Source organism: Zonotrichia albicollis, chromosome 2 (assembly GCF_047830755.1).
Source record: "Zonotrichia albicollis isolate bZonAlb1 chromosome 2, bZonAlb1.hap1, whole genome shotgun sequence".
NCBI classification, from domain to species: domain Eukaryota; kingdom Metazoa; phylum Chordata; class Aves; order Passeriformes; family Passerellidae; genus Zonotrichia; species Zonotrichia albicollis.
In genome coordinates this window covers 15,218,203-15,242,829 of record NC_133820.1, presented here as the reverse complement: position 1 = coordinate 15,242,829, position 24,627 = coordinate 15,218,203, and the positions used below count along the sequence as shown (strand labels likewise).

At 41.3% G+C, this 24,627-nt stretch overlaps 1 protein-coding gene across 1 annotated transcript in view; it reads left to right on the top strand.

The window, feature by feature from the left end:
- DSCAM (DS cell adhesion molecule) overlaps positions 1 to 24,627 on the top strand; it is a 487,286-nt gene that overhangs the window by 443,105 nt on the left and 19,554 nt on the right. The window contains exons 28-32 of the mRNA XM_074534053.1: positions 4,329 to 4,359; positions 11,125 to 11,240; positions 14,129 to 14,278; positions 18,738 to 18,935; positions 22,688 to 22,990. Coding sequence (XP_074390154.1) covers positions 4,329 to 4,359; positions 11,125 to 11,240; positions 14,129 to 14,278; positions 18,738 to 18,935; positions 22,688 to 22,990 — 798 coding nt within the window. The remainder of the gene's footprint in view (positions 1 to 4,328; positions 4,360 to 11,124; positions 11,241 to 14,128; positions 14,279 to 18,737; positions 18,936 to 22,687; positions 22,991 to 24,627) is intronic.

Sequence of the window (24,627 nt, the reverse complement as noted above, 5' to 3'; positions counted from 1 at the left end):
ACATCACAAATTCAGGAGTTCAGCAGATATTCTCAAAGGGAAGCCTGATGGTTTAATGCTCCTTCTGGCCATTAACCCAGCTCTGCTACTCCTGGAATGATTTTCCCTTTGTTTTGGAATCCAATTCACCTTAACACAAGCAGAAAGGATCAGCACGGCGTGATAGTTCAGGAGTGGCAGGATGCAATTTAAAACTCCATCACTGTCCCTGATTTCCCAGGGGGCAAACCCAAGTGTGTTAAGAATTTTAAAGGTGGCTGTGCCAGCCAAGAAAAGTGATGGCTGTGGCTTTTTCACTGAAGTGATGCTTGGCTGGAGCAGAGATCATCTCCTTCCCTCTGTCACCCTTTCCCAAGCGCTGCTTTCACCACCTCACAACTGGGAGGTGACAGGACACAGCCAGGGATGCCGGATTGTTTGAGAAAGTATCATCAATCAGCTGATCAAAAGGGAAAGCGGGAAAAGAAGATTAAAATCTCTGGAAAAATCTCTGAAAAATGCAGGAAAAACACATTAAAATCTCTGGTCATTGGCTTGTGGCAATGACATTTGTCCTGGAGCTGATGATTTGGACACATGATGTTGTAGTGGGTCCCAGCCCAGGGAGGAGCTGGAGCTGCTGCAGAGCCCAGAGGAGGCTCCAGGATGAGCAGAGGGATGGAGCAGCTCTGCTGGCAGGAAAGGCTGGCACAGCTGGCATTGCTCACCTGCACAGGAGAAGCTTTGGGCTGAGCTCAGGGCGGCCTTGCAGGGCCTGGAGGAGCCCCAGGAAAGCTGGAGAGAGACAATTGCCAGGGGATGCAGGGACAGCACACAGGGAATGGCTTCACACTGACAGAGGGCAGGGATAGATGGGATATTAGGTAGAAATTCTTCCCTAGGATGGTGATAAAACATTGGAATAGGGTGCCCAGAGATTTTGTGGCTGCCCCTGGATCCCTGGCAGTGCCCAAGGCCAGGTTGGACACTGGGGCTTGGAGCAGCCTGGGACAGTGGGAGGTGTCCCTGCCATGGCAGGGGTGGGATGATGGGATGAGATGATCTTTAAGGACCCTTCCATCCAAACCCATCCCATGATTCTTTGACATTCACTTTTAGGCTTCTGGATTTTGGTTTGATGGATACAGAGGAGCCCTTTCTATTCCTGCCAGCTTTGTTTCTGTCCCATCCCACACCAGCCTGTGTGCCCATCATTAACTCCAGCAGTTCTGCTCACCCTGCTTGGATAATTAACAAATTTAAAGTCAGCTGATTGAGTTTTTTCCCTTCAGTACTTCCTCATTCAGCTTTTGACTCATCACATGATCTTGCTGGTGCCTCATGTTATTTTTACTGCAGGTGCACAATCTTCTGTGCATCTCTTTAACCAAGGATCAACATGTGTTAACAAGAACTTCTGTGCCACATGCATGAATTGGTGAATTTTTCTCCAGATGCAGCATGGAAATCATCAGTCTGCTGGGCATCACCTGAGAACATCTGAGAGAGATTGTTTGCCATTTAAACATGATTAAAATTACAAAAAGCAAACTTTTCATTAAAAAAAAAGCAAAATACATTGTAAGAATTTTCAACTTTGTCCCTTCTGCTTTCCTTGAGTTGTAAATTCCTTGCACACAATACCCACAGACTTCACTTAAGGAGGCAGCAATTGCTTCAAAAAGCTGTTGGCTGAATGAAAACAATATTTGCATATTAAACCACCCTGATTATGTATGCCAGAGGGAGAATGTGTGCACAGGGTCTTCATGATCCTGGTGCTGCTGGAATAGCAAAAAGCATCATAAAATTTGCTAAAAACAACCCCATTACTTGCAACCAGTGTCATTATTGTCATTGTGTTGTGTTTGTTTGGCTTTTTTGTATTCTTCTGAAGAAATCTGTCCCTCCCTGGGTTTTTGGAAGTCAGTAACAAAACTCCTATGGGAGCAGCAGTGTTGGTCTTTTGGTTTATGACTGATGGCAGAGGTATTGTCATCTATTAGGCACTGCCACTTCCAGGTGTTAATGGCCACGAGAATCTCATTCTGGGTGAAAAATAGGAATTCTGAGTGTCCAAAATAAATGTTTGTTTTAGATGAGACACTCCAGATGAACCATCCTTCCCTCCACCATGAATCTCCCACGCTTTGTGCTGGAAAGGGATGGAGGAAGGTTAAAAATGAGGCAGTGGAGCAAACAGAGCTAGAGGGAGCAGAGAATTCCAGCTTCTCCAGTGGTAGGTGAGGAATAAAGCTTAAGACAGGCAAGGTAGCACAGTGTCAGATAAATACAATTCAGAAAAGTGGATAAAAGGGGTTTTGCTGAGATTTTTAATGAATAAAAAGAGCTCTCTGCCCATTCCTTTTAAAAATGAGTACAACACAAGCTATAGAGATGTATTAAGATGTGGCTTGTTTCTGCCTGCATCCTTGGCATTTTAAAGGTAGGATATTTAATAGGATCACAAGTAAGGAAATTGTTGTAGGTGTTGCAGACCTAAAAGGTGATTGAGGAATAAAAAAGGTAGGATGGAGAAAACAAAGATAAATTCAATAAATGTCTTGGCAGGTGCTGATAGATTTACAAGAAGCAGATAAAAGAAGAAATGTAAACTCCCATATAAGAGTTGTTTGAAGACTTAGAACTTGGAATTGCTTTCTTCTCAGATTTGCTTCACTTGGTTGCACAAAAGGCTGCTTTGTTGCTGTGTGATAAACTTAAGGACTTGGGAATCAGCATTTAGAATGAGTTTGTTTAGCAGCAGACTGCAGGAGAACAAAGCAGAGCTGCCTGTTTTTGCTGGATGATACCACAGAAATTTATGTATTATGTTGATCAAGTTTTACAGAAGCCTACCTGAAAAACCAAACTTCAGCTCTGCCTTTGGAACTAAGTATTGAAATAATTATAGCCCCAAAGGATTCTCTGCTAATAACAGCAGCAATGACAAGAACAGGAGGAATATTTTTCCTTCAGCAGTGTCTTATTTTGCAGGGCTGATCCATGTGGGAATGAACCCTCCTCTGTTTCATGTGTAGCCATACTCTGAAGGCCCAGCAGTATTTTGAATTATTGCTAGTGGGAAAATATTCATATCTGAGTGCAACCATGCAAGTTTGTGCCAGGGGAAGTTCAGGTTGGATAGCAGCAGCAATTTGCCCATGGAAAGGGAGCTCAGGCCTTGGCAGGGGCTGCCCAGGGAGCTTTGCAGTGCCCATCCCTGCAGGTGTCCCCTGGAGGTGGCACTGAGTGCTCTGGGGACAGGGTGGGAATCAGGCACAGCTGGGACTTTTGGAGGTCTTTTCCAGCCTCAGGGATGCTGTGATTCTAAATTGACTCCTTGGAGCCCTCCCTTGCTCACATCTGGTTCGGAATGGACAGGTTGACACCTGCTAATCTTTCAGGTTTTGTGTGTTTGAAATGGCTTTCAAGGTATTAAAAAGTTGTCTTTTTTCTAGCTGTGTGATCAAATAAGAAGTCAAGATTTTTCAGCTCTGGTTTTTAAGGTTCTTCATTTTTTTTTATCTGTTATATTCTTTATCTGACTTGTTGAGGTTTGTTTGGCAGGTCGGTGTGCGGCACACTGTTCACTTTTGGGGTGGTGTTAGTTTTTTATATTAAGAAATACGTGTATTTTATTTGTAATAATTTTCTAATACTTATTACCTATGTTGGACAGTCTGTCTTTAATTTAAACTAATCTAAAAGTGTCACCATCACAGCAGAAGATGGAGGACAAGAAGAAGAAGGACAGGACACACTTAGATTCTTTTGTCTTGCTTCTTGAACCCCCATTCTAAATACCTAAAATTTTACTTTTTTACTCTGTGACAAATTAACTGTTATTCTATTCAAACTTTTGTGGTTTGTAAATTTTCACACAAAGTTGGTAATTGTTTCCATGGGCTAAACTCAAAGGCACAGGTGTATTTGACTTGGCACCTTGTTGTGCCAAGGTGTTTGAGCCCCTTGCCAGGGTCTCGAGCTATTTTCTTGCCTTTTCTTCTTCCCTCCCCTGTTCATTTGCTACCCATAGCATGAAAGAACTGAGATCCTCATTAATTGTTAAATTGTTCCTATTTCTAATATGTTTATATAGCCTTTTTCTAGTTAAGCCAGTGGTAACTTGTATTTCTGTTATCTTTGGTGCTACTGAGGAACTAAACAGGGCTGTTTGGAGCAAAAAGGTAATTTCAGCAAAAGTAGACTTTGAGACACTTTTTTATTCTTGCCATTGATCTAGAAACAACTGTGGTGTTACACATGGCTGATTCAAATCACTTGTTAATAATGCATCTCTCAAATAGATTTTGATTTGTGATGACATTTCTTCTGTTTTATTCTAGATGCAAAGAGTTTGGCTGAAATGCTTATGAGGTAAGAACAAATTGAATTTTATTGTATTATTTTTAATTGAAAAAGGTCTGTCAATTATAGTATCATATTTCAGAATTGTTAGAGGGACAAATGAATAAGTAAACTTTTTATTCCTAAATCCTTTACCAAAACACACGATTTGTCTGTTGAGAACTGTGATGCACTGGTGGTCAGACATGAGAGAAAGAAAACACTGTGTGGATAGTGTGAGGAGCTAAAATGGTAAAAAACCCCAATAACTCATGTGAGATTAATTCATAGAAGCTATGTAGGTCCATTTAGACATTTTTCCTACTCTGAAAAACATTTTCATAATATATATCAAAGTAATTGCTCTTCAGACATCATCTGATTAAAGGCAATAAATTTCTGGCTGTAAATATCTCTAAACTTTGCAGCTCTGTTTATGTAATTCACTGTTGCTAGCTGCCTATACCCAAAGGTATAAAAGAGCAGGTAAATCCATTTATTATTTTTCACTTCTGTTCCATCAGCTCAGCATTCAGAAATCTAATTCAGTTGTTGAATTGCATCATAATGACTATTCTGGCACCACAATTCTTTCAAAGATGGAAATTTCATAACTTCAATGTTTATTGTTTTGTCTAGGGAAAATATTGAACTTTAGAACTGCTGCATATATTTGAAACTGGGATTGCCAAGGGATTATTTTTGAGTTCAAATGAATTTGGGGTTGCTAGAAAATATATTTTATATTCCAGCAACAAATTTGAGAATGTTACAGATATTTCACCACACAAACCAAACTTCCTCACCCATGATAAATTTCACTTCTGTTGTGAGAATAAACTCAGCAAAGAGATGGTGACAGATGGGTTGGGTGTAAATTCAGCTCTATGCCATCATATCTGAATAAACCCAGTGATGTTAACAGGACTGGTCAGGCAGTCCAGGTCATCCCCTCCCTGGCTGCCCCTGGCAGCAAATTGTGGGGTTCAGCAGCTTTGGGAACATTTGCCCTGCTGGTTTCTGGTGCCACAGAAGACAGCACAGATCAGCACTCACAGCAAATCTGTTCCCTTGATGCCTTGTGAAAGCTGACCTAGAGCGGAGGCTGGACAGAGCTAAAGAATAAAGCAGGGATTTATGAAAAGATCTCCAGGATCCACTTTGGGAAGCACCAGAGCCCAGCCAGGGCTGCCCCCAAGATGAACCAAAATGGCCCCAAAATGCACGGCCGGGCACGGGCTCTGTCCCTGGGATCAGTTCTGCTCCATTTGCACCTTGCAGTTCATTGTCCCATTCCAGCTTTAGCCCAGGCAGTCCCACCCTGCTTGTTTTTCTCTCTCCAGCCCACGGAGTTTGTGCTCCTGGGCTGAGATTGGGATCATTTGTCCTTGGTGCCCAGCTGGAGCAGGAATTGTTTTGTCTCCCTGCTCTGTGCACAGAGCTCACCATCCCCTCATATGAAGCCCAGACCCACACACTAAAGCAGCACAGAACCTGAGAAATAGAAAAGCAAAAACCTGAGGCATCACACTAAAAAAAAAAAACAGCAGGAAGCAGCCGAAACCCCTGCATGGAGATTTTCAGTCCCGTGGCAGCCACTCAGAGCCTCTGCAAAGCTGGCACGCTCTGCCCCAGCCCTGGCTGGCTTCATAGGCCTTGCCACCACTTCTGCAAGGCCATTTCACAGCCTCACTCCTCTGACTGGTTTTTGGTGAAGTTTTCCTTAGAAAACTTCACCCAACTTCCCTCAGAAGTGCCCAGCTTTTACCCACTTTTTCCGTTGCTGATGGTTACCAAATTCAAGAATTTTTGTCCTCCCTGCCTGATGTACTCAGGGAGCAGCCAAGTGCCCTCTCAGTTCAGAGCTGTTTCTCCAGGTAATTCACCTGCCACCATTTCATTTGGCTTTTCCTTTCCCCAGCATTGAAACATGGCCATCAAACCAGTTCCTCTCATCTCATTTATTAACAAATAATCCTGGTTTTATCACATAAGCATATTTTATATTTCTTTTCTAAAAGTTTAAACAAAGGCAAATATCTATTAAATTAGAACTTCAGAGGAAATGGAGGATATAGGCTTATATTTACAGACATGCCAGAACTGGGAACTCTCATTTGTGACAAGTCTGTGAAATAAATTCAACCAAAACCTGAGCTACCAACAAACAACAGATGTTCTTGAAGATGTAGCATGTGAATAATCAAAGGATAATAAGCCCTCTCCAAAACAACAGTCATATAGGATAAAGCCCCTTTTTATCTTTATTTTTTATATATTTTATGTAAAAATTTATATATTTTATATATTTTGTATTTTTGTATATTTATATATTTATATATATAATATATAAATATATTTATATAAAATATATAAAACATATTTTTATATTTTATATATTTTATTTATATCCTTTATATTTTATCTTTATTATTTCACCAAAATCTGCTATGATAAAACTATCAAGAAAGGGGGTATTTGAGAAGAGGGTAAAAAAGATTATTATTATTATTCCCTGTTTGGTAGGAAGGTGTAAGGCCTGGAGAGAGCTCTGTGTATCTTTCCCTTTGAGGAGATTTTCATGAGTATGTGTAAAGAGGATTAAAAACGGAGCTTTAGTCTTTGCTTTGAGAGTCCCTGGCTTTGGCTGTGTAAGTCAAAAGTCTGTGGAGCAGGATAAGTCAGCAGTTTAATGGGAATTGCACAACTCATTGTTGATACCTCACATTCACAAATAAAACCCCTGCTATTAGATAAGCACAACTTTTTAATGTTTATTTTGGGTGAAAGCATCAGTCCAGCCACACTTTTTGTAACAGTTCACTGAGAATCTGTTTAGCCATTCACTAAATTTTTAAATTTTGAACACAAGGTGAAGAATCTTTTATCCCCAAATATTCTGATTTAGTTTCCCACATGTTTTTACAGCAAACTGTGGACTCTTTCAAAATGCCTTGTACAATGTACTTGCTCTGGAAAAGGCATTTTTATCCACAGAATCAACATAAAAGCTGCACTCAGACCAAATACCTGCCCAAATACCTGGTTTAAATAGTGACAAAAGCAGGAACTTTAGCAGAGTAAAAGAATACAGCAAATTAATGACAATACTGAGGGATTCTTCAGAATGGAAAAATCTTTGGGGAGATCTCACTGAGGCATTTTCATTTCCTGGAAGGAGTTTAGAAAAAGAAGAGGGACTTTTAATATGGGCAGAGAGTGACAGGAAAAGGGACAAGTGTGGTGGTGTTCACAGGGATCCCAGGATGAGGGATGAGATGAGAATCTTGACTCCATGTTTCAGAAGGCTGATTTATTATTTCATTATATATATTATATTAAAAGAAAATTATAGATTAAAACTATACTAAAGGAATAAAAGAAAAGGATTTCATCAGAAGGCTTGAGAGGAAAGGAATGGAATGATAATGAAATCTTGTGACTGACCAGAGAGTCTGAGACAGCTGGACTGTGATTGGCCATTAATTAAAAACATCCACATAAGACCAATCACAGATGCACCTGTTGCATTCCACAGCAGCAGATAATTATTGTTTACATTTCATTTCTGAGGCCTCTCAGCTTCTCAGGACAAAATGATCCTGGCAAAGGATTTTTCATAAAATATGTCCGTGACAGGCAAGAGTTTTAAACTAAAAGAGGGGAGGTTTAATTAAATATTGGGAAGAAATTCTTTACTCAGAGGGCAATGAGGCACTGGAACATGTTGTGCAGAGAAGTTGTGGATCCTTCATGCCTGGAAGTGTCCAAAGCCAGGCTGGACAGGGCTTGGAGCACCCTGGGATAGTGAGAGGTGTCCCTGCCCATGGCATGGGGCTGGGATGAGATGATCTTTAAGGTCTTTTCCAATCCAAGCCAAGATTCTGTGATTCTGTGATTCTGTGCCCCAGTCTCCTGACAGGCTCCCAGTGCCTAAAGACATTCTCTGAACCAGAGGGAATTAATTCTGTTATACACATATCCTTACAAGGTCTGATAAGTAGGAAAAAAAAAAAAAAAAAACCCCACATGCTTATGTTTGAGAATTTTATGTCTGTAAATATTAAAAAATAAAGATAAATACATTTTATCCCTTTAAAGAATTAATCATTGGACTCCTCATCCACCAGACCTTTAAAATATTTCTGCCTGAATTTAGTTAAGGAAGCTTCAAAAGTGAAACTTTCTTTGCCCCGTTTCCAAGCCCTAGAGGCTTTTCATTGCTGTTGGCACTTTAGGATTTTATAACTTGAAAGCTGAGCTGTTGTGGTCTGCAAAAAAAAAAAAAAAAAAGAATTCCAAATTCCCTGAGCCAGAATGAGACAGCATCCTAATCAGCAACAACCCCCTTGCTTCTGCCAGCTGCCTGTGCTGTGTTTGGACACCCCATGTCACTGCTGCATGCAGGGGAATTAATTAGCTCAGCAAGGAGGAGGAGAGGCAGCCCACAAAGCAAGGAATAACTCTCAAGAATAGCAGGGAATATTCCTGAATATACAGAGGCCTGAGTTCCAGTTCTGGCTTGAAAAACCTCCCACTTATTTTGCATGGAGCTGTCCCTGCAACCAAGGTTGGGATTGGGAATTCTCTCTTGTCAGGTGAGCAGTGAAACTGCAAATCTGGGGAAAACGCTGCTCCTGCCTCTGTAATCCAAACAATGCTTTCTGTGTTGGTTGAGTACTTTCTAATAATGTAAATACAGATCATTCACCCTGCTGAAGAGCTCTGGCATTCTGAGATCTGCATTCTTTGAGCAGGAGTCTGATCCCATCCCTTGGTCTCCAGCATCCCCAGTGAGTGCAGAGGGATGCAGGGATGCATTTCCCAGACTCAGTTATGGACTGCACAGGTGTATCTGGCTCTGTGTGTCCTGTAACTACTGGATTATTGAAATTGGACATTAAAAAAATCAGTTTCCTTCTTTAAACTGAAAGAAGGCAGGTTCAGATTAAATATTAGGAAAATAATCTTTACTCAGAGGGCAGTGAGGCACTGGAAGAGGTGCTCTACATTTGTTCTACAACTTTGGGCAAATCCAGAGCAGTCCAGCTTCCCAAGGACCTGTATCCAAGCATATTTGGCATGCAGATAAAATATTCTGATATCTCATGCAGATAAAATGTCTGATTCTCTTAACATTTCAGCAACTTGAGTGGCATCCACTCTGTGCAGACTTAGAGAACAACAGTGTGGAATTTACCTGCATTTGACAATACTACATGTCTTTGAAAATTTATGTTTTTAATAAGACCCTGTGATGACCATTCTCCTCTGATTATATATGGAGAAAAGTCTGGAAGCCCTTGGGAGGCTCTCCTGATATTTTACTCCCTTGATGATTGTATGAAGCACCAGTTGTGGCCTGTTTGAATGTATTTCAAATATCCATGTGGATGTAATGGGAGCAGCACCATCTAATCACTCAGGAGAAGAGAGAGATTAAATTTGGGATGTATAGATGGTGTTAATGATGTTGGGGACCACAACAGCAGGGAAACCTGGAGGTGAAAATCAGAGAGGTGCTTCCAGGTGCCTTGAGGATCTCACCCTTGGATTTGGAGCAGAACCACATGGCTGGAAAATTCCTCCAAAAAGAGTTTCTAGGAAAATGTCCAAACCTGAGGTAATCAGGGCTTGCTGATGTGGAGGCACAGCAGGAAGTTATCACAAATTTCCTGGAGATGTGGGCTCATCACACGTGGATTAATCTTCTGTGCTCTCAGAAGAACTGAGCTTATCCCTTCAACAGTCCTTTGCTGATTCCATTAACAGCAATAATTCACTGCCAAAGCAGAATTAAAGTGAGTGATCTGCAGCTATTTTAACTAGAAAATGAGAAAATGAGCCTCCACTTGGATCTTTCAGCTCTTTGAAGCCTGAGCACCTGGATCACGCTGCTGGCTGATTTGTCTCAACTCTCCACAGCCTCCCTGCATGAAGTATTTGCAAATATTTCATTTCATCCAGAGATTAATTACATCTAAAAGGGCAACATGTTCCTGTTTAATGCAATCTGAAGGTTTTTTTGGTGCAAGCTCTGTGCTAGAAATGACTGTGGCACTTGGTTTTACCATCCATTTTCATTTGCTTTTGGTAGACAGCTCATTTAAGAAGTCATTTTCTGGTACACAAACTTCAAAATGAAATTGTTTCAATTTTCATGATGATAAAATAATTGGTTTATGTTCTTTTTTAGATTATTGCATCAATCAATTAGACATAATCCACAAATGTAAACAAGACTTGCAATTTTTGTCTTGGAACATCAATGGGACTAAAGCCTTTATTTATTTTATGCAATCTATTAATAGTATGCCTAGTTATTAATTTGCTTTTTCATTTATCAGTGGAATTGATATTTGAAACTTAGCTAATTAAAAATAATGAAAAGATAAAAAAACAATTAGAAATTACTCAAGACATCATTTTCCCACCAACCTGTTTGATCAGCTGCTTGTTGCTTTATTCAGATTAATGAGGAGGGAAAGGAAAGATCCATCTTCCAAAGTGTTTTTATTAATTTCATTATATGACAGCCCTTGAAGAAAACTGTGTGAAATTCTCAGATTCCTGCTGATGGAGGACAGACCACATCCCTCCACACTGTGCATTCATTCCACGTGCAATAAATTAATACAATTGTTCTGAAGAGGGCAAAATCAAATGTATGAGTGGTTTCTGCTGATTATGGTCACATTGGTGTTTTTGAGCTGGACAGATTGAAAATGAGGAAGTTTGCAAATATCTTTTCATTTAGGCTGACTGTTAATGTCCTCACTTCTCTTTTGTTTTCAGCAAGAACACCAGGACATCAGACACACTTAACAAGCAGCAGCAAACACTGAGGATGCACATAGACATTCCCAGAGCCCAGCTGCTGATAGAGGAGAGGGACACCATGGAGACCATTGGTAAATCTGAGACTTTTTTCCCCTGGTTAATGAAACAGGTTCTTTCAGGTGCAATTCCTTTTCTCCTCACCTTTTCCCTGCTGCACACATCAAGAGAAAAGAGCTACTAAGTCATTTGAGAACTGAACTGGGTTTATTTTCCCTCCCCTTTGAGTCATTTCCCACTAAAAGTAATCTCAGTATAGGATCTAAAATAATGCAGGGCATTAGGAAAATGAAACTGTTGGAAAGAGTTTCTTGAAGAAAATGGAATTGAGGACTGGCAGTTTTATGATTTTCATTCTGATTTCTCATTTGGCTCTGCCTAGGCAATTGGATCACTGACATTACTTAAAGGGAAAATGAAATTCTGAAACTGCACTCTCAGTATCTGAAGATTTGCTACAGCTAACTTTCACCTGTTCATGGCACATGATGTTTCAACATTTTGATCAGTTTTCAGCTTCTGTGTATCCATGCAGATTTCAAATCTAAACTGTTTGATGATACAGAAAAGAAAGATTTCTCATGGGGCTGGCACTTAACTGAAGTGTCACAAGAAATAGAATTGTTTGGTGTTGGGGTTTTTTTCCCCCAAATAATTTAAAAATATATGGAAACTCAGAATAGAAATGCAGCCTGATGTCGTGACTGTATGAGCACGCACTGTGACTCCTGACTGACCTGGTTAGACTTCTAACTTAACATTTTTTGGACAAAAATCTGTATAAAAGAACAACGTAACAGCATCCAGGGATGGTGTGGCCAGAGAGGAAAGTCAGCAAGCTGAGAGCAGCATCTCTACACCTCCTGTTCATGCTCATTCCAGGTTTAAAAAGGAGACCTACAGACTTTCTAAAATCATTATTTGAGCTTCCCAAAGCCTGCCCTTTGTGCCAGGCTTCATCCCAAAGACAGCTTTAACTTTTGAGTGGCAGCTGCTGAGCAGGGGGGGTTCCAGTGGAAATTCTCTGAGAGCCTGAACTGCAGCAATGCCATCAGGGCCCTGCTAAGAGGCAGCTTCCACCCAGAAAAAGCAGGGATTTTGGCAGGGTTTGACAGAGTTCGCTGCCAAGAGGCTTTATTCCCAACCTGAATAAGAGCTCATCTTTTGCCAGAGATAGAGTGATTTGATTCCTAATGTTATTCTATTTATAGCCTTCTTTGGGTAAAAAATGTGTGTTGTGTTATTGTGCAGAACTGTTCACCCTAATGGTGTCTTGTCAAGTTAAAAAAAAAAAAAATCCAAAACAAAAACTAGGAATACTTAAAAGAAGTGGATCAACCTCTGCTGACTAGTAAATGCCCAGAAGTCTTGCTGCTGCCAGTTCCTTAGAACACATTACAAAACTGTATAGCACAGCCCAGCAGGAAATCCTTGAGGCTTTTCTTGCAATCCTGAATGGATAAAAAGACTGTAAAGGATGCAAAAGAAAGTCTGATAGCACACCAAATAGTTGTTCTGCAAGCACAAAGGTAGTGAAAGATTTATTGCTATTAAACCATTCATGATCAAGTGGACCAAATTCTTCCTTGGAGCAAAAAAATATGATACAGAGATCACAACTGGAAAAAAAAATTTCAAAAGGAAGCAAATGCTGTATAGCACTGCAATGATCAAGGTCTGTGTAGAAATTTGGTGAATATATCCTACTCCACAGGGAAGAAATAGAAGCAGAACTGCACAACAGGAAAGGTTTGTGCTCACCTTTTCCTTCCTTCCCAAGGTCAGGCTTAACCTCACACCTTTATTTGAAGCTGTATAAAAAACCAGTCTGAGTCAGGGTCATCCCTGTCTCTGCAGAAAGAGGGGAGAGAGGGTTGGTTAGCAACATCCCCTAACAACCTCCTTTTGGGATAATAGGGGTGATTCCACTGAGGACATTGCTAATCATGCTGATAAAAAGAAATAAAGGGAATATGTTGCTGAAAACATCAACAACATATGAGGTTGAAATATGATGTTGAAAAGCTCATCTGAGCTCTATGAAAGTGAAGGGGAAGAGGGCAATGTTCAAAGGATGGCCATGAAGGAATTGGGGCCACAAATGATGACACAAAAATCAGCTCTTTGTGAGGATGTTTGTCTGCCCCAGCTGCACGTCTCCAAGGTGAAATCACCAGGAAAAATTCATGTTATTCTTTAGTTTTATATGGGATTTGAGTTTAAACCCAGAGTCTCCCTCCCTTCAAAGCTCCCTGGGCCCTGCAGAGAGCAGGGAGCTGTCCTTCAACTCCATAAAGGGGTGATCAATGCCATATACTGGGGGTCACCAATTGCGGTGTTTATGAGGGTCCCCAGGATGAGGTGAGAGATGAGAATCTGACTCCATGTTCTTAGAATGCTGATATATTATATTATATTATATTATATTTATTATATTATATTATATTATATTATATTATATTATATTATATTATATTATATTATATTATATCATATCATTTCATATCATTTCATATCATATTTATTATATTATATTATATTCATTCTATTGCTATACTAAAACTATACTAAAGAAAGAGAAAGGATACATCAGAAGGTTTTACAAGAATGAATAATAAAAACTTGTGACTGACTCAGAGAGTCCAACACAGCTGGACTGGGGTTGGTCATTAAATTAAAACAATTCACATGGAAACAATCAAAAATGCACCTGATGGTAAATGATCTCCAGACCACATTCCAAAGCAATCAGATAATTATTGTTTTCATTCTTTTCTGAGACTTCTCAGCTTCCCAGGAGAAGAAATCCTGGTGAGGGGATTTTTCAGAAAATGTGAGAGTGACAGGGAGCTGCTCTGCCCGCGGTGTCCCTGGGCTGTGGACACCTGGGGACTCTGCAAAGCTCTGATGGAGTCAAACCCAATATTCTGTGCTGATTCTCTGATTATTTTCCCACTTATAGATGACAGATCCACTGTCCTGCTCACTGATGCTGACTTTGGAGAGACGTCCAAGCAGAAGTCCCTGACTGTCACCCACACTGTCCATTACCAGTCGGTGTCACAAGCCACAGGGCCCCTGGTGGATGTCTCTGATGCCCGGCCAGGAACAAGTAAGCACATCAAAAAATAGATTTTTGAGAAAGCTGTAACAAAATTAATGCTCTGCTCCTGTATTTGCATCCTCATCTCTCTGTCTGAGAGTGGAGAGAAATCTTTTTAGGTCAGCAGAGGACATTTTTTAAACTATTGCACTTAGTGATTCAATATGGGGGAAATTGCATATGCATCTGAAATGGAGGTGTAATTTGAAATAATTCATACCTGGCCTTCATTAAAGCAAATGCATGCTAGATTTTAATTTCCAGAATTTATTGGGTAAATTACCTTAATGGCTTTTAGTGTGTAATGCACTTTTTTTTTTCCCTCTGTGATCAATCTTTATTGTATTTCAAAAGCAACTTTCCTCTTACCTCTCTACCAGGCTAAAAAAAAAAGCAATTCTCATTATTACTTTTTCTGAAAAAGTTGTATTTCTGGCTTTAGTTATTATGGTAAATTACTTTTCCCAGATATATTCATGCCAAGTTGTTCTTCTAGTGATTAAAATGCTATCATAAATTAATATACTGATGCAATCCATTTTTCTCATTCCTCTCATGAATATGTTCCATATCTATGTAAATGGGTAAAAAAAAATACTAGGTTGAATGATTAGCTATGAGTTAGAAATTTTGCCAAAATGTAGTTCACTGCAGTGTGCAGTTTCTGAAATCTCTTAGATTATTTCTGTCCCCTGATTGTTTCAGAATTTACTTGATGAGTTTAGTGAACTTGGTAGAATACAGATAATTTTAAAAATCCATTTCCACCACAATCTTTTAAATAAGAGGTGTTCTAGTCCTGGCCTTGCTGCTCTTTTAGCCCTTTTATATTTTTTCAGGTCATTCCTTGAGGATTAGATTTTCTAATAAGGAAAGAGGCATCCCCCCAAAACCCCATTCCTGTGTCATAACACAGAATTTTATAGCACCTTCCTTTCTAATGCCTCTTTGTGTGCAGTTCTTGATTCCTCTGCAGCCAGGGAGTGAATTCCTTCAAATTAAGTGTGGATTTAGCTCATGTGTAAAAATATGATCTGTGTCCAGCCCTGCTAGGAAATAAAAATCCACCAGCACTTTTATTAAGCAGTGCAGATCTGATTGCAGCAGTGCACAGGGCTGGGTCAAAGACTTGCAGGTAATGTTCTCTGGATTTAAGGCATTAATCCAGCTTTGCTGCAGGCTGGGTGATGGGATTTTGTCCAGAGCTACCACTTGTGCTGTGAAGAGGAGAGCAGAGCCCAGCTGGGTGGCTCAGAGGTTGTAGACCCTCCTGTCTGAGCCCACTCCCATTCACTGAGTGACAAATATTCCTTTACAGCATATTTGAAGTTTTTCTCTTGTCCTTATTTATTGATTTATGGAAGAGTTGCTCTGTGAACCTTTGCCTTGCTGAGCTCAGCACTGTCCAGGTGTGTTTGACAGCAGAGCTGGCACAACACCAGGGCACCAGGTGTGTGTCCATCCCACTGCCAGCTCTGGGATTGCTGTGCCTGTGCTGCACAGCTCAGTCCTGCTCATCAGGACATGGACTGAGCTCCTGTGGGCTGGCAGAGGCTCTCCCAGCTCATTCCCATTGCTGACAGGACCCTCCCAAGTCACAGGATCAGAGGTTGAGGTCCAGAGTGACATCTGGGCACTGGTCAGTCCAGCCCCTGTGCTGAAAGCAGGGTCAGCAAGGGCTGGACACAGATCCTGAGCTCAGGAGCATCCCCAGATGGCTTCTGAATGTCCCCAAGGATGAGAACTGCACCTCCTGTGTGGGCAGCCTGTGCCAGGGCTCAGTCTCCCTCACATTAAAGTCTTTCCTGACGTTCAGGATGAAGCTCCCAAGTTTCTCCTTGTGGCTATTGCTCCTGGTCTTCTCACTGGGCACCACTGACAGAAACTTGGCTCTTGTCCTCTCTTGTCCTCTCTTGTCCACTTGCCCCTCAGGTATTTCCATACATTGATGGCATTCCCCCAAACCTACTCTTCTCCAGAGTAGGCAGCCCCAGCCCTGTGCCAGGAGCTGCTCTCACCAGCACTCTCCCTCTGTTTTCCATGTTCTCTATCACCAGCTGGGGGCTGTGTACAAATTACAAATAGGATGAGACTGCTAGGAACACATCTTGAGCCATCAGCATCAGCCTCATTCCATGGTTATGACAATGGGAAGATGCCACCAGCTCACATCCCAGACAGCAGACTTAGAACTTAATGTTACAACTCACTTTAAAAGTTTTTTGGCCAATGACACAAAGCAAAAGCACATTGACAGTAGTTCTATCCAACCAGTGTAAGCACAGGTACCTTTGGTTAAAACAGTGCTTGCTCATTTCAGATACAATACCTGCTTGTAAGCCTTAAAACACAATGCACAGAGCTCCATTATTAAACTTAAAACTTCCTAATATGTCACTAGATAAACTTTTCTGCAGCTTAGGGAGTTATTCTAGACAAGAATTAATACACAGACTATTGTTCTATTTGTCCTTTCCTTTCTACTTCTTATATAATTTTTTCTAACCAATCTCATGGCTACTGCTTGGCTCAAATCACAGTTCTGCTGCCTCTGAGTCCTGCCTTTTGCAGCTTTCCGAAAACCCTCTGATTTTATGAATTCCCACATTCTCCTTTGAATGAGGCTCACTCCTGGCCACACCACAGCCACGTGCCACATTCCCAAGTGTGGGTTTGTGCCACACTGAGCATGGATTGGGATGTTGTCCATGTGAGGCAGCTGTGTGTTGCACTACCAGGAGGATCAATTATCAGTGGCTCCAGGTTCTAATTTTTCCACTGCTGTAGGGGAAAAAAAAGGAGAAGGATCAGACCATTGTTTGTAAATAAATGCCTTGTTTCTTTGAAGCAGCAGAATACAAATTCTCACTGGGAATGCTTAGGCAGAACCCGTGCTCAGAGTCATTATCTGGGTATTGCTTTTTCTTTCCATTTCTTCTGCTAAAGTCTCTTACCTCAAAGACTGACAACTTCACCATTTGAATGTCAAAGAACATTTTGAATAGATTTGAATTTTTCATTTCTAACACCCTTTCTATTGTTAGTGATATCCTTTCAGAATCTTTGAAGAGAAATCCTTCAGTGCTGATGTAGTCATTCTCTGTTTGCCACATAATGATTTTTCTCTTGCCCTTGCTTTGTTAGACTCACTTTCAGGGCAGAACTCATTTATTAATAAGTTCAAGGAGGTCAATTTTGGCACATAGTTTGCTTTTACAATCTTGGTCACTATATTATCTCTAAGTTAATTTAAAAAGTACAACATTGCTGACCTTAAACCAGTAGCAGATGATTTTTTAAGTTTGAGAAATTGTATTAATTTACTAATTGTTCCAAAGCAGTCAAATCTTTATGAACCTGTTCCCAGTGAAACTCTGATGGCACTATTACAGCTTATGTTTTATGTCTTGGCCACTTGTTAAAATAGGAAATCTGTAGCTGATCAATACTGTAATATAGCAACAGTATGTCCAGAAGAGGTAATTATAGCCCCACATTTCTGAGCACATCTATTTCAAAACTGACAGCAGGTGCAGAGTGTTTCTAATGGGCATATCTATGATGATAATTTGCACTTCACTTGAGGTGTGGTGTGAAATCCCTGACCAGATCTACTTGCCTTGTGCTCTTTCAGTTCTCAGAGTGGTTTTGGTGCTGGAGAATCGCTTGTCTTGGAGTAAAGGGATAATGAATGTGTCAGTGGAAGAATGATGGGGCCTTCAGCTCTTCAGTTCCACCCTTGATAAAATGTAGAGTTTCATTAGAAAGAGAGTAGTTCTAGAAAAGCATCAGCAGTTTGGTAATGATCAGCATTAACACTTCATTTTTTTTTTCCCCAAAAAGAATGTCTTGAGTTTGGGTATTATTAAGAAAGATGATTTCAGTGACCATCCCCTTCTGGAAGGAGGAAGTGAAGGGCCAGGCACTGATCTCTCTGCTGATCAGGGACAGGGCACAGGAAGGGAAGGTATAGGTTGGAAATCAGGAGAAAAATTTTCACTTAAAGAATAATAAAGTACTGGAATGCTCTTCCCAGGGTGGTGGTAGAATCACCATCATATCTGGATGTGTTTAAAAAAAGACTGGACATGGCACTTGGTGCTATAGTCTGGTTGAGGTGTTAGGACGTAGATTGGACTCGATGATCCTAGAGGTTTCTTCCAACCTCATTATTCTGTGATTCTGTGAAACGTTTGGAGCTGTGTCAGGGAAGGATTGGGTTGGATTTTAGGAGAAAGTGGATTTTCTTCACCCAGAGGTGTTGGATGAATGGGCATGGCCCTGAGGCTGCCAGAGGTCCAGGAGTGTTTGGACACCGCTCCAGAAATGCCCAGGGTGGGATTGTTGGGGGTCTGTGCAGGGCCAGGGCTTGGACTGGATGATCCCTGTGGGTCCCTTGCAGCTCAGGACATTCTGTGATTGTGACAGGGCTGGTTTCCTTCCCGCCCCTCTGTGCCATCCCCCACAGATCCCACCACGAGGAGGAGCGCCAAGACCGGCCCCACCGCGCGCAACCGCTACGCCAGCCAGTGGACCCTCAACAGACCCCACCCCACCATCTCAGCCCACACACTCACCACAGACTGGAGGCTGCCCACGCCCAGGCCAGCAGGATCCGTGGACAAGGAAAGTGACAGCTACAGCGTCAGCCCCTCCCAGGACACAGGTATGGACAGGGTGGGGACACACGGACTGCAGCTACTGGCATTCCCATTGCTGACAGGGTTCCACAGCTGCTGCTGCATCCCATTGCTGACAGGATCCCAGCATTCCCTGACATCCCATTGCTGACATGATCCCACAGCTGCTCCTTCCCATTGCTGACAGGATCCCAGCATTCCCTGACATCCCATTGCTGACAGCATCCCATAGCTGCTCCTTCCCTCTGCTCCTGTGACAGGATCCTCCCAAGTCACAGGAGCAGAGGTTGAGGTCAGAGGGACATCTGGGCACTGGTCAGTCCAGCCCCTCTGCCTAAAGCAGGGTCAGCAGGGTCCTGCTGGCTCAGGAACATCTCCAGATGGATTCCAGATGAATGTCCCCAAGGGTGGGAGCTCCACCTCCTGGGTGGGCAGCCTGTGCCACCTGTTCTGTTCCTGGGTGTGCCTTGTTTGGAGCTCGGCTCAGGTGTTGTTGTTCTTCCCTTACCAGGATGGATTTTTCCGTAGGTTATTTATGAGGGGTGCCAAAAATGCTTGTAGTGATAATGACAACAAATATTGTGCCTCTGGTTCCGCATTCCACATACATCCTTTGAAAAACAAGGTGGTAAATTTTCCTGTAGCTTCCTGAACCAAAAAGCAAAAGTAGGAGAATTTGACTAGGAATGGACAATATTTATCAGCAAGAATATCCTTGAGTCATATTTGGAATGATTTTAGGATCTGAACAACCTTCAGGTTAGTATTTTTTATTTTTCCTGTTCGTGTAATATGTTCATTCTCAGTGGGAAAGAGAAGAGGGAAAAAAAAATGAAAGGAAAACTCTGGAATTAGAGTCCAAGTAAAAATTCATTCATACCACTGAATTCTGTAGCAGCTGGCCAGGATTTCCCTGAGAAACAGAATGGGGTTTATTCCTCTAGGTGACAAATGGGGAGACACTGAACATATATTCTGCCTGCAGCCCTCATGTCTTCTTCATGCCTTCACATCATAAATGCAACTGGAAAAAAATAGCTTTCTCCACTGTCCTATGCTGAAAAAGCAAAAAAAAAAAAAAAAGGCAAATAAATTATTAAATTATTAACTAGAAGATCAATCATGAAGTAAATATAATAAAGGTTAAAAAAGAATAAAGGTAACATATTTCTCAAAGGGAAGTCTGACCAAAGTGAAGCCAGGCTTGCTCTGGCTTCCTCAGAAGGAATTGCCAATTGTCTCTCCTGATTTTAGGAGAAGGGTATTCATGATGTGTTAGAGCTACAAAGCAGTGGATGTGAGTGGCCTTTCACCATAAAAACCAATATGACTGGTTTGTTTTCTGTATGAGAACAAGTATCTGATTTCACTCATACTTAGTGATTTACAGCCTGGAGTTCTCAATGTTTCATATTTCACCCTCTTAAACCCCCATGTTTTCTCCATGGGGTTGTGGCAGCCACTAGATTCCTCCAGCCAGCTGACAACCTTCAGGTAGAATTATCATAAATTTTTAAGGTAAATAAATATACAAATCTAAACATAAATCAAAAATCTTCTCTCAGAAACCCTTTCTGTAGACACTCCAGATTGCAGGTGCATTTGGATGTGTTCCAACCTGTTGTCACCCAAGGATATTTTCCAATATGTGTGGCAAAGGGTGTAGAAATTAAATTTACTGTGTGGTTTAGTAGATAAACTACATCCAATTATGTAAACAGACTTTATAATCTATATTTTAACAAGCTTCTTTTCTACTCTGTGTCTACCTTTGAGCTCACAGTGATTTATGTGAGGGATAGCAAGCTTTAGATCAAGGAAGCTTTTCTTGTGCCAAAAAGCAGCTCTATTACACCACTTGGTTTCTGGGAAAAGAGTAGAGTCCATTTAATTTAAGTGCTTCAGAAGTTTAAAACTTTCAAATAAACATATGTAGCCAAATTATGTGTTCAAGAATCAATTGAGCTAATGTGCACATTTGATCGCTTCTCCAATCTGGAGTTCAGATTTCAGGAGCTGGTTGATGCAGTTGATATTTGGCAGAATTTAGCACTTATCAAAACAATTCCAGGCTTACAAAGCAGCAGCTTTTGAGCTTAGGAGAAATGCCTGGCAGCATTTCATAGCTGTGACCAAGTTCTGATGTTCTAACTAGAGGCCATTAGAAATTTCCTGATCAATCTGCATTCATGAAGTCCAAGAAGTTTCATGAAGTTCACACTGGGCTTGGATATATCAAATCTAAAGTAGGTGTTGAGGCAGATTGGTTCTGGAATATTCTCCCTCTTGGCATGGGATATGGGAAGCTGCAGGTCCTGAGCTTCAATGGGCCAAGCTGTGACCTTTGTGTGACCACGATATTCACACGCACTGCTCCATGGCACTGGTCAGCTGCTGCCTCCTGGGAGTTTCCAGTTGACCAGAAATGTGGGGAGACATCACTGAGGTCTGCTGTACAAATCAAATGTGAAAAACAGAGTGATGTTTCCCGTGGGTGGAAAGAAAAAAAAAGAAATAAAAAGCAAAAAGAAAGAAAAATCAAAGGAAACCCTGTTAAGTTCTGGTCAGCTCCAAATCTTAAGCAAGTTAGAGCAGAAGTAGTTGTCATTTTAAATAATGGATGGTCGTGTTTAAAAGTGGCAGGAGTATCATTCTTTGTGCACAATGAAAACTGATGCAGGGGTGCAGGCACACAATAAAAAAGATAAAGATTTGCAATAATGACACGCTCGCCTCTGGCTGCTGCAGGAGGTCCATTTTTATGAATTAGCTATTACACTGTGCCTGTTTATTGAACATCACCAACAATGTCTGAAATTGCACAGATTTGTGATGAAACATGACTTCTGCCCAAGGAACTTTTTAAAGTCCTCTGCTCTTCCAGCCCAGTGGATAGAAACACTGTGGGTGCAACAGCCCAGCAATTCTGTCCCTGCAGAAATGAGCCCTGCATTTCCAGAGTGCTTTTTAATGTATCAGTAGCCATTTACATCTTCAATAACTGTGTTGTTTAAGAAATATTGATATTCTCAGAAACTCATCAGCGCAAAAGAACAGCTTGTAGGTCATAATAACCTGTGTGTCAAATATGAATTCCCTCATTAGCTTCAGCAGCACTGAAAAAAGGAAACTGGATGACTGCAGGCTGTAGTTGCCAAATATTGCTTTCTGAAGACCTTTGTTCTGAATGAAATGAGTTTGTGTTTTACCTGGTGTCTAGAGAGATAATATCTGAGAGCTACTGCCTTCCTATTTGACCTTTGTTCTCAGCACTTTCCAAAAAAAAATAAAAATCTATATGTATGATGGAAACAGGACAAAAAGACTTTCCTTTCTCATCTGTACATAGCCCCAGTGAAATATTTCTCAGATGCATTAGAAAGATAATGTAAAAAAGCTGTTTCTTATTTTGCAAAATCTGGTTTGTGGGTTTGAAACCTTTTGAAGGCATTTCAGAGTTAGATAAATGGGGTTTTTTGTTGAAAAAGTAATATTTTTCATGTAGTAAAGGTTATTTTTCATAAAAGAAACATGAATTTAATGCTAAGGCACCTAATGCTGCTCACAGGATAAGGCTTCACTTTAGATTATCTGTAATTGTTGAGTTCCTGACTAAAGTAACACTTGTGCAGGCATTTGAAGCAGATTCATTTAAATCACCTTGATAATTTCAAGTGCTCTTTGCTTTACTCTGAAATATCACGTTCGTGGCTTCCCACCTAAAACCAGATGTGTGCAGATGTTTTCTCTCTCCCATTTTCCCCTTCCTGCCGCTCAGACCGGGCGAGGAGCAGCATGGTCTCCACAGAAAGTGCCTCCTCCACCTACGAAGAGCTGGCCAGGGCCTACGAGCACGCCAAGATGGAAGAGCAGCTGAGGCACGCCAAGTTCACCATCACGGAGTGCTTCATATCCGACACGTCCTCGGAGCAGCTCACGGCAGGGACCAACGACTACACGGACAGCCTGACGTCCAGCACGCCGTCCGAGTCGGGCATCTGCAGGTTCACTGCCTCCCCCCCCAAGCCTCAGGACGGAGGGAGGGTGATGAACATGGCAGTTCCCAAGGCACATCGCCCAGGTGAGGCAGCAGGGACAATGTTTGGGGCACCCCTGGGAGGGTTTGATGCCAGGGCCAGGCTGGGAAGAGGATGGATCACAATGTCCCCTGTTATTAGTCACAGATGTAGCTGGGGTGTTGTATTTGCAGGGGTGCCAGGAATGATGCATCTGACTCCATCTTCTCAGAGGCTAATTTATTGCTTTATGATACTATATTATATTAAAGAATACTATACTATACTAAAGAATACAGAAAAGATACTGAATGTGCTAAAAAGATAATAACAAAAACTCGTGACTCTCTCCAGAGTCTCAACACAGCTTGGTACTGGTTGGCCATTGAGTCAAAACAACTCACACCAGAATCCAATCAGAAGGCTAATTTATTACTTTATTATACTATTTTGTATTAAAGAATACTATTCTATACTAAAGAATACAGAAAACATACTGAATGCTAAAAAGATAATAATGAAAACTTGTGACTCTTTCCAATGAGTGAAAACAGCTCACAGCAGAATCCAGTGAAACAATCACCTGTGGGTAAACAATCTCCAAACACATTCCACATGAGCACAACACAGGAGAAGCAAATGAGATAAGAATTGTTTTCATTTTTCTCTGAGGCCTTTCTGCTTCTCAGGTGAAAAATCCTGGGTGAATGGATTTTTTCAGAAAATGTGAATGTCACACTGGGGTTTGTGCTGATGTCTTTTTGGGGCTGCCTAAAAACTAGAGGTTAGACAAAATTAAGGGAGTAAAAAGAAGTTGTATTTATTGATAGGCCTTCAGGTACATTTTGGACAGACAAAGCTCTCCCAGGAGCAACACCCAAAATGGATAATGGGTCATGGTTTTCATACTTTTATAAGTTTGGTCCATTTGCATATTGGTGGTCAATCTTCCAATTACAGCTTCAGGTAATGAAGTCATTTACCCCAATTTGCTCCCCCCAACTCAGTTTTGTTTCCATCTCCGGGGGCCTGAGACAGTGAGGTGTTCTTGATTCCCAGGCCTGGAGAGGAATTGTTGTGTCTGCCCAAAATGGGAAAGCAGCAGCTGACACTGAATATTGAGTTTAGAGTTGTACACTAAAGAATTGCAGGATGACAAATATATGATAAATATAAAAGCTAAAATCCTAATCCCAGCTAATGGAACATGTGAGCATAGTCTCCACATACAGAAAACGTGGGAATTCAGGAGCAGGAAGAGGCTGGCTGAGCCATCAAATCCACTCCTCTCACTTGCAGCCATCAGGCCATTGACCCTCCTGGGATAAATAAGACCATATGTGGGTGCATCTGCCCATCTCCAGCTCCAGCCAGCCTGGAATAAACCCCCTCTCACTGTGCTGCCTCGTGCTTGGGAGCCAAAGCTGGCTCTCATTAACTGCTGATAAAGACAGATTGCAGGAGATGAGCCTGTCCCTTCTGCCTTGTGGCTTGTCAGACTTGTAACAACCCTGGAGCTGTTCCACTCCTCTCTTTGACATCACCTAATACCAAACTTGGGATGTCTAAATCAGGAGGGAACAAAATAAAGGAGAAAATTAAGGTTTCAGCTCCTTGCTGCCTGAAGGTATGTTGAAATGTATTTACAAGGGTTAAGCCTTAGTGTGCACCAGCCAGCCTGCTTCTAAGTTTGTTATCAAAG